The sequence below is a fragment of the Hyla sarda genome, chromosome 1, assembly GCF_029499605.1.
Source record: "Hyla sarda isolate aHylSar1 chromosome 1, aHylSar1.hap1, whole genome shotgun sequence".
NCBI lineage: Eukaryota > Metazoa > Chordata > Amphibia > Anura > Hylidae > Hyla > Hyla sarda.
The window spans coordinates 64,459,237-64,475,556 of NC_079189.1; the positions used below are offsets into that span (position 1 = coordinate 64,459,237).

The 16,320-nt window shown below is 47.3% G+C and overlaps 1 protein-coding gene across 1 annotated transcript in view; it reads left to right on the forward strand.

Annotated features, from left to right (window-relative positions):
- CC2D2A (coiled-coil and C2 domain containing 2A) overlaps window positions 1–16,320 on the forward strand; it is a gene marked incomplete in the record, with an annotated part of 119,749 nt that overhangs the window by 46,076 nt on the left and 57,353 nt on the right. Inside the window, 2 exon segments of the mRNA XM_056555177.1 lie at window positions 6,957–7,134; window positions 7,486–7,642. Of these exon segments, the coding sequence (XP_056411152.1) occupies window positions 6,957–7,134; window positions 7,486–7,642 (335 nt within the window).

The following is a 16,320-nucleotide window of genomic DNA, read 5'->3' on the forward strand; positions in this document are numbered from 1 at the left end:
GTGTAATGTCCCAGTACAGGACATGGTCCTGTACTATCCTTAGGCCCTGTCAGGTTGAGACCCTCAGTGACCTGGGGGATCCCCTGCATGGTCTCCCCCCTGTTCTTTCCAGAATGTTGTGTATATCACTTTAATGCCTAGACAGTATATTTATGTATAGGTAGTATAAAGGACCTGTGTAAGTCTGTCACATGTTATGTTATGCAGTCACATGATTTGTTGTCACATGTTCTCCCAGAGAGCACCAGCTTAACCTATGACCAGCAGCTTGACCAATGGGCTTTAGTCCAGCCCCCCAAAATAAAAAAGGGGTGGCCATTACAATTATCCTCTTTTCTCTTACCATCTGCTACTGAGCATAGCAACCACCAAAGATCTCAGTGCAAGGGATCAGCATCTGGAAGACCCCAAAAGCTGCAGTCATTCCAGTAAGTCTCATAAGTCCTGCATATAGTCAAGCCAAGTCCAATTTCAAGTCAAGTTAATTTCAAGTATATTGGTCCAGCAAACTGTGAGGTCCTTCTGGGTCCTGGCCACCTCTCTGGGAAATCTGTCCTTAGCTGTGTAGATAATTCCATCTGTCTTATACTCCGTAAAGCCTCTGTTTGACCATAAGTGGTTGTGGACTCTCATTTCACTAATAGCAACTGGGATAGCGGAGAAACCGGGGGTGTGGTGTCCCAGATCCCTAAAACCACACTGGCGTCACGAACACTAGGGGTTAACAACATCTTGCCCCCGGGGTTAATACCATCTGATCCCGCTACCTCCACTGCTACACCCGTGGTGCAGCCATGCACTGGTGTTATACCACACCTGAATTGTTGAAAAGGCTGAATCCGAATATTCTTCCTCAATGTCGGCGATGTGGGGTGGGTCTTGGGACTGTCTTTCAAATCTTCTGGTCGTGTCCGCTTATTGTTGACTATTGGATGTCTGGTTAACGATGTCTTGGGGGTCTCCGTTCCCTTAGATCCATTGGATTTATCTCTTGCATCTTTCCTGTGGGGCCCTGTCCAAACGACCGTTCAAGCTATTCTTACATATTGTACTTACAGCTAAGACTCTTATAGCAAAATGCTGGAAAAGGCCCCTCCCCCTTCCGAAGCAGATCTTCTGGCCCGTATACATGAGAGTCATTCCCCTGGATCCCTCACTGCCTCTCTTAAAGGGGTACTCCACCCCTAGCATCTTATCCCCTCTCCAAAGTATAGGGATAAGATATCACATCGCCGGGATCTCCGCTGCAGCACCCCGCTTTCATTACTGCACAGAGCAAACTCGCTCTGTACGTAATGACCAGTGACACAGAGGCAGGAGCATCATGACATCACGGCCTGCCCCCTTAATGCAAGTGTATGGGAGGGGGCGTGATGGCTGCTACGCCCCCTCCGATAGACTTGTATTGAGGGGGCGGGCCGTGATGTCACAAGGGGGCAGAGCCGTGGCGTAACGATGCTCCAGCCCTTGTATTGCCCGTCATTATGCACAGAGCGAGTTTGCTCTGTACAGTGCAGTAATGATAGCGGGGTGCTGCATCAAAGATCCTTGGCGGGACCCCCGCGATCTGACATCTTATCCCCTATCCTTTGGATAGGGGATGAGAAGTTAGGGGCGGAGTACCCCTTTAATAACTCTGTGCCTCTTTTTTTCTCTGTGTGTGAGCCGTGGGATCAATTCTCTGATCGACAACCTCCTTGAGTCTTCCGTCTCTCTCTAATCTCACTCACTCCTTTTTTTCCTCCTTCTTACTTTTCTTCTCCCTCCCTATCCCTTCCCTCCTTCTTGCTTGTTGCTTTCTTGTTTTTTGTCCTTGTTTTTGTATGTCTTCGTGGTGGTCTGTGTCTTCCCCTCTTTGTTGGTCGACTTGAGGGCCTTCCTACTTTACCTTATATATATCTTTCTTTTGCTGTCCCGCCCCCCACTCGGTTGCCCTGTGATTTGTGTATGGCCTTTATGTGGCGGTGTGTGCTACCCTAAATTCTCAGACTATATCAGAAGTCAAGGTCCGCAACAACTGTCAGTCATTGAACTATATAGAGACTGTATTCCTGAGACTGTTACCGTTCATGGGATGTACCGTAAGCATTTAAGCAAAGTTATCCAAGTTCAAGTTCAACTACCTGTGGACCTTCAGTAATTTTATGCATGCACCTATCGTTACTGGGAAGGGCGGCAATAGGCCGGAGAATTACCTCAGCATACTAGCCCTCAGCCTGGCGTCACGAACTATAGGGTTAACCTTAACCCCTCATCTACCGAAACAACACCCCAACTACCATACACCCCCCAAGGGCTACCACAAAGCCTTTTTGGCATTGCACGAACAGGATTCGGGTGTGTGCCTACTACAGTTGCCACTAGTGAAAGTGTACTCCCCCCCCAGAAAACAAACTTTATTCATGTGCTGTAAACCGTGTTGCTGTGTACGGGAGTGGTGTCCGTGGTGCACCATACAAGGGGGCCACGAGAAAAGTAAGGGGGGAGGCGAAGATTTATCTACAACTGAAATGTGTAAACTGCGCAATGAGTTCATGCTGCGATTCTCTGGTCCGGTCAGCACAGGCGGAGCCGAACTGCTGCCGGAAAAGCGCGCAAAGAAAGCCCGCGCTGCGTCCCGCCCTTGGGCGTGGCCACAAAGTTGCTGTGTCGCAGCCGAAAGGGAACTCAGAGATACAGGAGTCGTCTCTGGAGGGACCGGAAGTCGGGGCTGCACCGATAACGTCCTTCCTGCCTGGCGCCATTTTGGAGAAGCCCACTATAAAAGTCGCCACGCACAGTGACCTCTTCAGTCTGCACGGAGAGCTGGAGAGTACAGACATGGTGGAGAGCAGCGTTCCACGTGGTGAAGTTGGCAAAATGGCGCCGGAAAAGCGGAAAGTTGTGGCAGTCGCAGCCCGACTTTTCCAAGAACTTGCTGACTGTCTGCAGCGGTTGTCATTAGACGAAGAGGGGGCCTGCAATCTTCCCCCACTGCCTGATGATGACGACGATTGGCCAGAGACCCCTCCAGCGGAGAGCGCAGGGACACCTGGTGGTGCATCATCGGTGAGATTGTCCCTTCACCACAGAACCTGGGGCCGAGATCCCGTCGGAGGAGTCTGCTGTGAGTACCCCGCCAGAGGCGGCCTATTCTTCCTCCTCCAGCCCTGAGGTCATACCTCGATCAAGCTTGCCAAGTGCACGACCGTGCTCACCAAAATTGCCGCAATGGGTGTTCGGAGATGAGCTGGAGCTGATCGAGTACATGCACAGAGTACTTCAACCATTACCTGGGAAGCCACTCCCACCAATCCCAACTGCAGAAGAAGAAAGGGCCCGTCAAGAAGCCGAGCTGGCCGAATTGATGGAAAAGCTAAAGGCCCGACACAAAGAACTCTATTCCCCCAAGCACGTGCATTTGCCCCATGAAGAGAAAGTACGGTGGCAAGAAAACACCAAAGAAATGGAGGCATTGTACATTCATAAATGGAATCACCCCCGAGAAGGGGAGGAGCCATTAGAAAGAAGAGGAGCAACTGTGGCCAAGTTCGACAAGGTCAGAGGTTATGGGACACTCCTTGACTGCCACACTGGGCAGACCATCCTCGTAAACCGGCGAGCAGTTCAAAGGCCATATCTCCATAAGAAGTTCTACACCTTGGAGGTGCGTGAAATTGTGGAGTACACCCCCGTCCAGAGCCTTCGTGGAGAATGGGCTGCAGCGGTCACCAGACCAACAGCCCCAACACAGCTTCCATTCAAATATTTTCCGTCAACTGATTGGGAGTCCGATCCCTTCAACTTGAGGCCAAAAAGGTCTGCTCCTAAAGCCTCCACCAGCGTACCCAAGGAGGAGGAGCCTCAACAACCAAGTTCATCATCTTCTATGTACAGCAAAGAGTCAAGTTCTTCATCTTCTACATACCGTCGAGAGTCAAGTCCTGCTCAAGTTCAGGAAAGTAAACCCAAGTTGCGGGCACCAAAGACCATACCTAGACCCTCTCGGAGCAATGAGAGTTTGTCTGTTCCAGAGGTACCAACGCACGTACCTAGGCCCTCTCGGAGCAATGAAAGTTTGCCTCCTGCACAGGTACCAATGTATGTACCAAGGCCCTCTTCTGACATGGAGAGTTTGCCTGCTTCCAGGGTACCGACGACAGGGTCATGGGTCGCTCCTAATTTGGAGATGGTATTCAAGCCCTATTACCCAACTTTGATCCCGGCTAGTAACCTTATAACCCCTTCTCAAGCTGCCATCCACCACTAGACCCTCACCAATGTGGTGTGGCAAAGCTATGTCAATTCTACACCTGCCCCTGATGTTGTCAGATATAGGGGAACCAAGAGAGGCACTACAAGAGTAAAGAAGAACATCTTCTAAAGAGACTTTAAAGTAATGTCAGATTGTTTCTTATGTTAACCACTTTTATTTTGCAGCAACCAAGTTCAAGAATTGCGCCTAGCAGGACTGTGCTAAGATTGTTCCGGTTCAAAGTTCAGCAACGTAACCACTAAGCTTGTGCCTGACTATTAAGTCAAGAGACTCCTAGCCTGTAGGAGATTCATTAAGGACTGTACCCGGCTGAGTTGTGGTTAAAGCCGTGTTTACCTTTCCCTTCCATGAACTCCTAGTGTAGGTGGACTGCTGATCCTTACACTTCTATTGTATGTATATACCAGCAGCTTTATAAGAACTCTTATGCTAAATGTTGCACTTATCAGGTGAATGCGCCTGACCCATGTTGGAGTGTTGATAATTGTGTACATCTGTATAGTAAATATGTATATGGTTCTGTACATAGGAAGGTATCCTCGTGTCTGTGTACATAAAAAAAATAAGTAAAGGTTGTACATAGAAAAGATAGTCAAATGTCTATGTACATAAAAAGTGAGTCAGAGTTGTACATAGAAACTCTCGATGTGCTGCACGTGTACACTCAACACAAAAAATGTAAATAATTCTTGTACATACAAATGTATAGAATACTAAAGGTGTTTTAGTAGGTAGTAAATAGGGGACACCTCGGCTCCTCCGAGGGTAGTGTTATTACTGTCGCCCAATGCTAGCACCTGTTTCAACAAAAATAATAGGGGAGATTGCCCTTAAAATGGTACCTACACACATAGTACTTTTGATACCCCACTTCAATGCTCTGCCTATCACTTTTCAGTACTCTAAACTACTGACTTAAATGTACTACCTCAATCTCTAGTACATACACCAAAACAAAATATTTCCCACATTCAAGTAACACTTAGGAATTGTAGCATATTGATACCCAATTCCTGCCACTGTTAGGTACACTTCGTCTTCTCCTTCTTTGCGTGTGTAAGATGCTCTACCTGGCCTGTAGGTGCTCTTGCGAGCTAACAAATGAAACACGTAATTCTTAAAGTAACCTAGGTAGGTTATGTGAAGTGCTCTAGGGGTAAGTAGCGTGTAGCCGATAGACCCTAGCAGCCAACTTTACTGTGACCTAGCTTCCGGCTAACTAGTATAACCTTTTGTGTACTAACAGGTAACTTATAGTGGCAAAAGAATAAAAATGTGTGAGATAATAAAAATGTCTAGTCAGCTTGATGCTAAAGTTAAATAGAGCTGTACTAATGTCTAGTAAGCCTTATAAAATGTGTAGAGAGCTAATAAAAAATGTCTTAGGAGCTAGTAATGTCAGTTAGCTACCTAATTGTATAGTAAGTTTAGTAAAATGTCTAAGAAGCTAGAAACTAAAGGTTAGATAGCTTCCTTAATGTCTAGATAGCATTAATGTCTAGATAGCACCAATGTCTAGATAGATTTCTATTGTCTAGTCCAGATACTAATAAGGATATCAGAGAATGTAAATGTGTTCAATGTTTACTTAGAATGTATAGCAGAATTAACAGGAATCATCCTGGTTTAGTCCTAGTCCCTCTGCCTTAGGGGACAGGCGTCGAGGTCGACTTATCTTAAGTAAGGAGGTTTGTGGTGTCCCGGTACTGCATCCTATACGGTACCTGTGTAGAAGTCCCCATAGCCAGAGTCCCTAGGATGTCGTGGTTCTTCTTATCTAGTCCACCCCTTGTCACCTCTCATCTAGGTATTACTTATCTAGCAGTTATTTAGGATTTATATAAATCTAATTGTACAAATGTATATAAATGGTTAATTACCTGTACGGAGTGTAGCAGGACCTGCGGGTCAAGTGATCAGGTAAACTCCATGGGTTTTATGCTTAAGGACCTTTGGAGCTCCCTGTGACGTATTTCGTCCATCACTCCCTGTGACGGTGAGTGACAGTTGCTTGGACCAGTAAAAGTGGCCCTGCCCATATAAGGGAGCGGTGGCCATTATTCTCTCTCTTGTTCCCGGGCTGTCAAACGAGCAGGATCTGTGCAGCTGTCTTCTGCAGTGAGTTAGACCCAAGCCTTGCGGCAACGGCTGATCTATTCAGAATTGTGAGTGTATCAATCCCTAAGCACTCTGCAAGATCACCGGACCTTATCTATCCCCTAAATCCGGACGGATCTTCGCAACCCTAAATTCTCAGACTATATCAGAAGTCAAGGTCCGCAACAACTGTCAGTCATTGAACTATATAGAGACTGTACTCCTGAGACTGTTACTGTTCATTGGATGTACTGCAAGCATTTAAGTAAAGTTATCCAAGTTCAACTACCTTGTGGACCTTCAGTCATTTTATGCATGCACCTATCGTTACTGGGAAGGGTGGCGATAGGCCGGAGAATTACCTCAGCATACTAGCCCTCAGCCAGGCGTCACGAACTATAGAGTTAACCTTAACCCCTCATCTACCGAAACAACACCCCAACTACCATAAACCCCCCAAGGGCTACCACAGTAGCATTTCTATTCTACACCTCAAGACCCATACCCTCAACAGATTTTGTCAGAATCTTTGGAAATCTTTCTTAATATTTTTTCTTGTTTCACCTTATAATTAATGATTATGTAATCCCCTCTACCATTACAGGGCAGAAGTATTAAGACGCGAGGATCTCCAGAAACACTCATTGTTCATCAAGATCCTCTTCAACAACAAAGAGGTGTCCAGGACTGTGACAAACAGGCTGGGGTCAGATTTCAGAGTCCATCTGGGACAGATCTTCAATTTACAGATTTATAATTGGCCAGAAAGCATCAAACTACAGGTACTGCTGAGCATATGGTCAGACTAACCTCCATACATATAAAAGGGCAGTCAGTTGACAGTCTCATGTTTAGAGTGGGGTGCATGGAGAAGGTATATGTAGAGTTGTCAGGAAGAGTTCTAATCATAGATAATAAGTAATAATTTACACTACTTCTTTGTTACCCTTCATAATACAATATAATAACCCAACTGGGAGCACACTATGCATCATTTTGTGATGTTCCTTAAAGAATGATAGTATCATGCACCGTTACATAAAAATCCATATTAGCTTCTTTTAAAGGATCAAATTTTTTGTTGTATTGCAGTGTTACTATTTGTTGTTAAGGTACATGGCCTTTTCTTTTAGATATATGAAACAGCAGGACATGGTGGTAGCACCTTACTGACCGAGGTTTTTGTGCCTATTCCGGAGACCACTGTAGTAGCTGGAAGAGCCCCAGTAGAGGAGGTTGAATTCAGCAGTAACCAGAGGGTCATGTATGATCATGAAGGAGTTGGAAGCGGTAAGAAAATATCATTGGAATAGGGGGTAAGATACATTATTGATACTTACCATAGAGACATCCCATGTAGCTTCTATGGGTTTCATGTAGAGGTGTTCAAGCCAAAATTGTCTATGTGGCAGTAAATAGCTAAGTTTCATTAAAGGCGGTATTCCAATATAAGAAAATGATTTAACTTAAAATTGTTACACAAAATGCCAGAAGGCTTCCCATGCATAACTTATCTACGCCAAATGTACATATAAACTCATAAAGAATAGAACAGCGTATAAAGACCAACTATATGAAAAAGCTTTATTGACATGAATTCAAGGACAATACAATTGATAACAATTAAAACAGATATCATACTGTGTTAAATACTTTATATTTTCACTTACCTGTGTTTTATAGATTTAATGATAACCCCTTTTGTATCCGTGGATACTTATGCATACTTACAGCTTTTCAGGAGTATATGTTTATTCATTTCATACCCACATGTGTTTTTTGTTTATGTCTACGTCCCAGCATTTTGTTACCATGGACCCGGTTCCCGGTCTCTCCCTCCATGATGCATTAAGCACCACGGGGTGGAGTTATATCAGGGATGGGCTGTGGTGACAGCGCTCCGCTCCTCCCTGCTTATGACCTGGTCCCACGTTGTTGGTGGAAGGGATTGGATCGCGGCCGCTTGTACCTCTTCCTCCATATTATGCGCTAGAGCGCATCATTGGTGGAAGGGTCCGTAGCTCCGGTGTCATTAGCCTTGGTTTGTATGCACTGGCGCATAGCTATGACTGTCTGCTGACGTAACTTCCTGCGATCACATGCAATGTACTGATGCGTACTATATGAACAGCTGACTGTTTTTAAGTTGTATGATTGGTTGTTTTGACATATATTTGGGAGGGTTTCTGTGCTTATGACCACGCCACAGAAGAAGCCTTGGAGCGAAACGTTGGGTGGTGGAGGCCCTTTACTTCGTTTTTTCCACTTGGTAATTATTGCTGTTTATTTTGTCTCAGTACTGGGGGGATTATTTACCTGGATGTACTTTACTGGTACCTTGCTGCTACCATTCCCCGAACTACTATTGTTTAAAGAAGTTTATTAACCCCCTATATGTACCATGCTGACTGCTTAGCTATGTGCAGAGCCCCATTTGTTCAGATTTCACCAGTAGTGTTCTCTATTTTATATCTGTTTTAATTTTTATCAATTGTATTGTCCTTGCATTCATGTCAGTAAAGCTTTTTCATATATTTGGTCTTTGTATGCTGTTCTATTGTTTATAACTTAAAAATGTTTTCTAATCAACTGGTGCCAGAAAGATAAACAGACTTGTAAATTACTTCTATTTAAAAATCTCAATTCTTCCAATACTTATCAGCTGTTGTATACCACAGAGGAAGTTATGTAGTTCTTTCCAGTCTGACTACAGTGCTCTCTGCTGCCACCTCTGTCCATGTCAGGAATTATGTGGAGCTGGAGAGTTTTGCTATGGGGATTTGCTCCTACTTTGGACAGTTCCTGATACAGACAGAGTTGTCAGCCGCGAGCACTGTTGTCAGATTGGAAAGAACTACACAACTTCCTCTGGAATAAACAGCAGCTGATAAGTACTGAAAGGATTAAGATTTTTAAATCAAAGTAATTTACAAATCTGTATATCTTTCTGGCACCAGTTGATTTAAAAATAGCACTTTGCCACTTTAAAGTAATGGTAAAAAAAAAAACTTAAAAATTAAGGAAGTATAAATAAAACGGAGAGAAACAAGAAATCGTGAAGCATTTGCTGACACTAGGATTATACCATGGTATTGTTTAGTTAGTATAGTATGTCTGCAAGAGTATAAATTGCCAACTCCTATGGCCATAGCTCAGGACTCCTCTATGGTGAGCCACCCAGCATGGAGTCACACGTGGCCACTGATATGGGACCTTGTTTTTAGAGAGATTCCCTTTCCATGGGTTCTAAAACATTCAGAAACAAGGGTGAGATGAATTAAACCAGGGATCATTAAAGTAGGAAGGAAACACAGACAAAATTACCTGGGACAGGAAGACTTGATGCTAACCGTGCTTGCCCTGGCTCTCTGCTGTGGATAAAAGGGAAAAATCTTGAGACACAATTTCCACTATTCCTGTAAACCATAGTTCATTTAGTGGGATACGACCCTATTTTCCAGAGCTCCATCTGGCTCTGACAGTCTTTTGTATACAAATATTGAGTAGTTAGAAAGCCTGGTCTAACTTAGACAAAGATAAAAGTTCCAATTTTGGGAATAAATCGAGATTTTCCTAGCTTGTGACGGAAAATATTAGTTATATGAAGACAGGAGGCGAGTATCTTATGCATTATTCTTTCTTTAATAATGCCCATAGCAGAACACTTTTGGTAATCAATTTAATAAAAGAAAAACTTCAAACTACAACTCCCAGCAGTCCTAGGGCCACAGTAGTCACTCCTCCTCCGTAGCCCCTATATAAGGACTGCCCCCATATAGGTCTTCCTCTTTCTTCATGCGAATCAGAACCGCACAAAAACGACTTTATCCAGACATCCACAGTTGCTCGCGAACAGTCGGTCCTTCGACCTCGGGCAGCAGAAGCCTAGATGGCAGGGAAAGCCCAACTTCGTCCCAACGGGGACTGTAGAGAAACCAAACAGCCGGAAACCGACCGGTCAACCAAACTCAGGAACACCGCCTCTGCGTTCAATATCCTGTAAAGAGAACAAAAGTCGTAATAGGGTGGGTAGGGAGGGAAGATACTCGCCTCCTGTCTTCATATAACTAATATTTTCCGTCACAAGCTAGGAAAATCTCGATTTATATATCAGACAGGAGGCTCATATCTTATGCAAGTTCGAAGCTAACAACTAGTTATGACAGAGAAAACAATAAACAGCCAGAGCATTATAAGACCGACATAGACACGTGGTCCTCCGGCCTGAAGTAGAACTGACGGAAGGTGGTCTCTGAAGACCAATCAGCCGCCATCAGTAAGTCGGAGAGGGAGCCCCCTGCTGTGACTATCTTCGTAGCCATAGCGCCCCTGGACGAGTGAGCTCCAAACAGAGATACATCAATACCCGCCATGTCCATGGCGGAACGTACCCAACGCGCTAGAGTGGCGGAGGTAACTGGACGATGGGGTCTGACATAAGAGACGAGGAGCTGAGGGGAATCCAGAGAGCGCAGATCTGCCGTCTGCGATTCGTACGCCTGTAGGCAACGAACAACGCAAAGCTTCGAATGCGCAGGAAAAAACGGATAAAAAACCGAATGAATACCCGTCTTGGTCCTACGGACCACCGAGAATTTCACTCCCTGAGGCGAAAATTGTCGTCTAGAGACGTCCAAAGCCTTCACGTCGGAGACACGTTTGATGGACACCAAACAAAGAAGGACCGTCAACTTATATGACAACATTATCAGGGAAAGATCGTCATTGTCTGTCCACGAAGCAAACATATCGAGCAACCTGGAGACATCCCAGGTCGAATGATACCTAGGCCTAGGGGGACGCTGAAATTTTATGCCGCGCAAAAGTCTACAAACCAGCGGGTGTTTGCCGATCGGTAGGGAGTCCACTGGGCAACGGTAAGCCGCAATAGCCGATCGGTATACATTAATGGAGCTATAGGACTTGCCAGATTCAAAAGAATCTGCCAGGTAGTTCACCACTACAGACACAGGTGCATGTACGGGATCAACCTGCCGTTGATCACACCAACGAACCCAGAGCCTCCAGGCTGATCGATAAGCCGATCTAGTCCCGGGGGCCCAGGCCAGGGCGAGGAGATCCCTAGCTGATCTTGAAAGCTCCTGATCCGCGTCTGAGACCCCGAAACCAACCACGCTAGGAGAGGCAGTTTGCCTTCCATCACCAGAGGATGGAGATCCCCGGTCGGGTTGGCGAGAAGGTGTGGAATGTGGGGTAGCACTCTGGGATAATCCACGGCCATCCCCAGAAGGAGGGGGAACCATGGTTGCGTCGGCCACCAAGGAGTGATCAGCACAACCATCGCTCTCTGGTTCGTCGCATGCAGGAGAACCCGGGGAATCAACTGGAAGGGAGGAAAAGCATAATGCGTTCCCGTCGGCCAGACGAGGCGGAGAGCGTCTACCGCAGATGCCTCTGGGTCCGGTCTCCAGCTGAAAAAACGGGGCAGTTGCCGGTTGAGGCGGGACGCGAAAAGGTCCACGTGCAACGGACCCCACAGTCGTCGTAATTGCAGGAAGACGGAGCGATCCAGCCGCCAGTCGCTGGAATCGAGGAGATAGCGAGAGTTCCAATCGGCCACCGTATTGGAGACCCCTGGAATGTACTCCGCTACCGGGATAATGTTGCGGGCCAGGCAAAAATGCCAGAAGTCTTTGGCAAGGTCCGCCAGGATCTTGGACCTGGTACCCCCCAAACGGTTGACGTATTGGACCGCCGCCACGTTGTCCATGCGTAGTAACACACAACAATTGGACGAACGAGGCATGAAACTCTTGACTGCAAAATATGCTGCCAGAAGCTCCAATGCATTGATATGCAGGTCGATCTCCTTGACGGACCAAGTCCCTCCTGTGGAAATCTCCCCGCATCGAGCACCCCAGCCAAGTCGGCTCGTGTCCGACTCTATGATGACGTCTGGGTATGGGTGGAAGATGGCTTTGTCGTTCCACTCGACGGCATGTCGAAGCCACCAATGCAACTCTTCGATAGCAGCCGGACAAAAGGGTACCTTGTCCGCGTATCTGAGGCCCTGGCGTAGATGCAAGATCTTGAGCCTCTGAAGGGCTCGGTAGTGCAAGGGGGCCGGAAAGATGGCTTGTATGGAAGCCGCCAGGAGACCCACCAGGCGCGCCAGAATCCGTAAAGATAAGCAACCTTTGCGCAAAACCGCCCTGATTTCTTTGCGGATCAGGGCTAATTTGGACTTGGGGAGTCGCAGCAGTGCGCGATTGGTGTCCACCAAGAAACCCAGGAATTCCATCTCCTGACCTGGAATCAGGACCGACTTTTCTCGGTTGATTATGAAGCCCAGAGAATGTAGTAGTGATATCGCCCACGACATGTGAAGGGAGGCCTGAGATTTGGAATGGGCCATGATGAGAAGGTCGTCTAAGTAAATAATCAGACGAACCCCCCTGCTCCTCAGAGCCGCTACCACCGGTTTCATCAGTTTGGTGAAACACCATGGGGCGGATGATAGGCCGAACCGGAGGCAGGTAAATTGCCACATGCGGCCTTTCCAAAGGAATCGGAGGAACTGCTGTGACTCTGGGTGAATGGGGACGGTGAGGTAGGCGTCCTTTAAGTCCACCTTCACCAGCCAGTCTCCTGGCATCAGGAGGTCCCGGAGGGAATGGATTCCCTCCATCTTGAAATGGCGATACGTGACATGTTGGTTTAGGTCTCGTAGATTTATGACCGGACGATAGCCGCCCCCTTTCTTCTTCACGAGGAAGAGGTTGCTTACGAACCCTAGGGAGGACGGGTAGGACTCCACGATCGCATGTTTGAACAGGAGATCCCGTACCTCGTTGTCTATGAGGGCAACATTTTGGTCGGAAAAGTGAATAGGAGGTGGGATGACACCCAGCATCGGCAAGGATTGGAATTCTATGTGAAATCCCCCCACTGTCTGAAGAATCCATGCGTCTGCTGTAATCGCAGACCAGGCGTGGGAAAAATACATCAGTCGACCCCCCACAGGTATGTGAGACTGAGGAATGGAAGGTACACTCACCGGTAGGAGGGCGAGAACGGGGGTATCCACGTCCGCCACGACCTCTCCAGGGTCGGCCCCGAGGAGGGAAGAATGGTGATGGTTGAACCACGGGTACTGTGTATGAAGGGGGAGTCTGTGGATATTGGTATTGGGCGAAGGCTCTGCCCTGTGGCCTGTAGGGAGCAGAACGGCCGGCAGATCGGCCTCTACTTCTGCCGGCCCGGGGAAAAATTTTACTGGACCCCGATTTCTTCAAGGAATTTTGGGCCTTATCTAAGCCCGTAAAGAGGCCAACGAATCTATTGACGTCTTTCATTAGACTGTCCCCAAAAAGCATGCCTGCTGCCGAAGGACCCGGTTCGGTCTCGGCCAGGTGGGACAGTTGAGGGTCGAGGCGCATAAGGATCGACCGGCGCCTCTCAACTGAGCAGGTGGTATTAGCAGTACCTGCCAGGCAAATGGCTCTCTGAGCCCACCCACGGAGCTGACGGACGTCCACGGGCTCGTCCGTCGCAGCAGCGTGCTCCGCTAAGTTAAGGATTTTAGTGAGGGGGCCCATTAAATCGAGGATACGCTCCTGTATAGTTTTGAAGGAGCGCTCTATGCCTTTCTTAGTGAATTTTCCTGATTTCAATAGATACTTCATCAGGATAGGATCCACCTCAGGGGTGTTCACCACTTTATTGGGGATAAAAGGTCTAGGGCATTCGGCCCTCAGCTTATTACGGCTGGACCTATCTAGAGATTTGCGTGCCCAAAGTTCTACATATTGGGCCACATGGGGAAGTGGTGACCAGTCGCCTGATCTCGGGTGGGAGATTGCGTCTGGGTGGAACAGGGGCTCTCCTAGGGCATCTAGGATAACCTTGCCCTGCGTGGCAGGGTTGGCGTCGGTGTCGAGCGCCGTATCCCCAGCATCCTCTTCAATATTGGGATTGGACTCGTAGTCCTCAGACTCATTGGAAGAACCCGAAGAATCCTCAGTAGAGGAGTCCACATAGGAGTCGGGTTTTGCCCGCCTAGCGGACTTATGCCTCTTGCCATGTAACTCCCCGAGGCCCAGGGGTCGAGCGGAGTCTGAAGCATGCTGGGGTTGACAGACCGGGGTAGGGGCTGTCTGGGGCATATTATTATCTTCCCCTGCCGGGGAGTCGGAGGTGTGCTTCCTTTTATGGGAAGCCTTGCCCTTTTTTATCTGCGGTTCTCCCCCGTGAAGAGAAGGGACTGGGGCATGGGAACCCGGCTGATGCGGGCCAGAGGGCAACATGGAGGAGGCCAGGGCTGCTTGGACCGATCTGTTAATTAGGTCCTGAATCTGGGTGGCGGACATAAAATGTGCCGAATCCAGAGAGAGGGGTTCACTTCTGAGAGGGGCAGGTGAAGGTTCCTCAGCCATAATAACAGAAGTGTTAAAAAGGGGGACTAGGGTAGAGAAATAAGGGGTTAATTATGCCTAATGTACACAGAGGCTAACTAAGTGGAATAAATTCCGATCCACAGGGAAACAATGTGTGTGTGGGGCAACTACACTACCTACTGAGACACAGTACCGGGTTCCGATCCTCCACACCGCAGGCGAAGCACTGTCTTGCGGTGGGAGGGGAGCCCGGAGTTTTAACACTCAGGGGACGAAGTCTCGCGAGACTATGTCCCTCTGAGTCCTGATTGGAGATCGCAGAGCGTCTCTCCACAAGCGCGGAGGCGCCGCCCCTTTACTGAGCGCAGGCCGCAGTGAGAGCGGCCAGCCAGGGAGAAGAAACCCCGCCCCCAGCCCGCGCGCGCGAACTCGGAGAAGAGGAGAAAGCGCAAAATGGCGAAAAGGGGGGGGGGGGGGGAAGGGAGGGGAAGGTGGCGATACTATCGCAGGAGTAAAAGGAAAACGCCGAAGCGGCGACAGAGAGAGAAAAAGAGCCCAGAATCGGGGTTACCGGCGCTGGGAAGAAGTATAGAGGGGAAAGAAGTGAGATAAAGGTATTGCTATAGAACAATATAACCTATAAAATAATATCACCTATAGAATAATATCAATTATAGAATAAGAGATACAGAAAGTATAATCACTGAATATAGAGTACACTTATCTTGGGTCTGCTATGAGCAGAAAGAAAGAGGAAGACCTATATGGGGGCAGTCCTTATATAGGGGCTACGGAGGAGGAGTGACTACTGTGGCCCTAGGACTGCTGGGAGTTGTAGTTTGAAGTTTTTCTTTTATTAAATTGATTACCAAAAGTGTTCTGCTATGGGCATTATTAAAGAAAGAATAATGCATAAGATATGAGCCTCCTGTCTGATATATAACTCATGGTTTATGTTAATGGTTTCTATTGTTTATTTATTCTTTTTGTTGTTCAAACATTACTGGATGCTTCTTAGAAAAAAAATCACACGGGGAAAGAACAGCATTTTTTGCATCCACCTGTGCTTCTAAATGCCCCATTTAGGGGGGCGTACCCCCTTAGTCATGTGGGAGCACAGGTAAATGCAAAGAATGCTGTTCTTTCCCCAAGTAATTTTTCCCAAGAAGGATCCATAACATGTAATGTTTGAACAACAAAAAGAATAAAACAAAGGACCATAAACCATCTAATGTCTTTAAGGATGTCCCAACTGACCCTGGATGTCAGATGTCACTTGAGAGAGCGGGTGGACATGATCCCTTGGTTCTCGTTGGGATAGGCCATCATCAGAGGTATCTGGCAATAGTTTTTCTCCCCATTCAAGAACACATACATGTGTGGTGTCCCGGTACAGGACCTTGTCCTGTCCCTGTCCTAAGTCCCTTGCTCTTCTCTCTTGTTCCTAACACTCAAGCAAGCACAATCGGCATATCTCAATTCTTCTCACCTAGGCCAAAGCCTAAGGAAGCAGCAGCAACTACAAAACCATTAGTTACCAAGCTCTATATACAAATTCCTAGGGACTACTATTCAACTCAAATCCTATAACTAGTAGCACAGTGGCCTGCT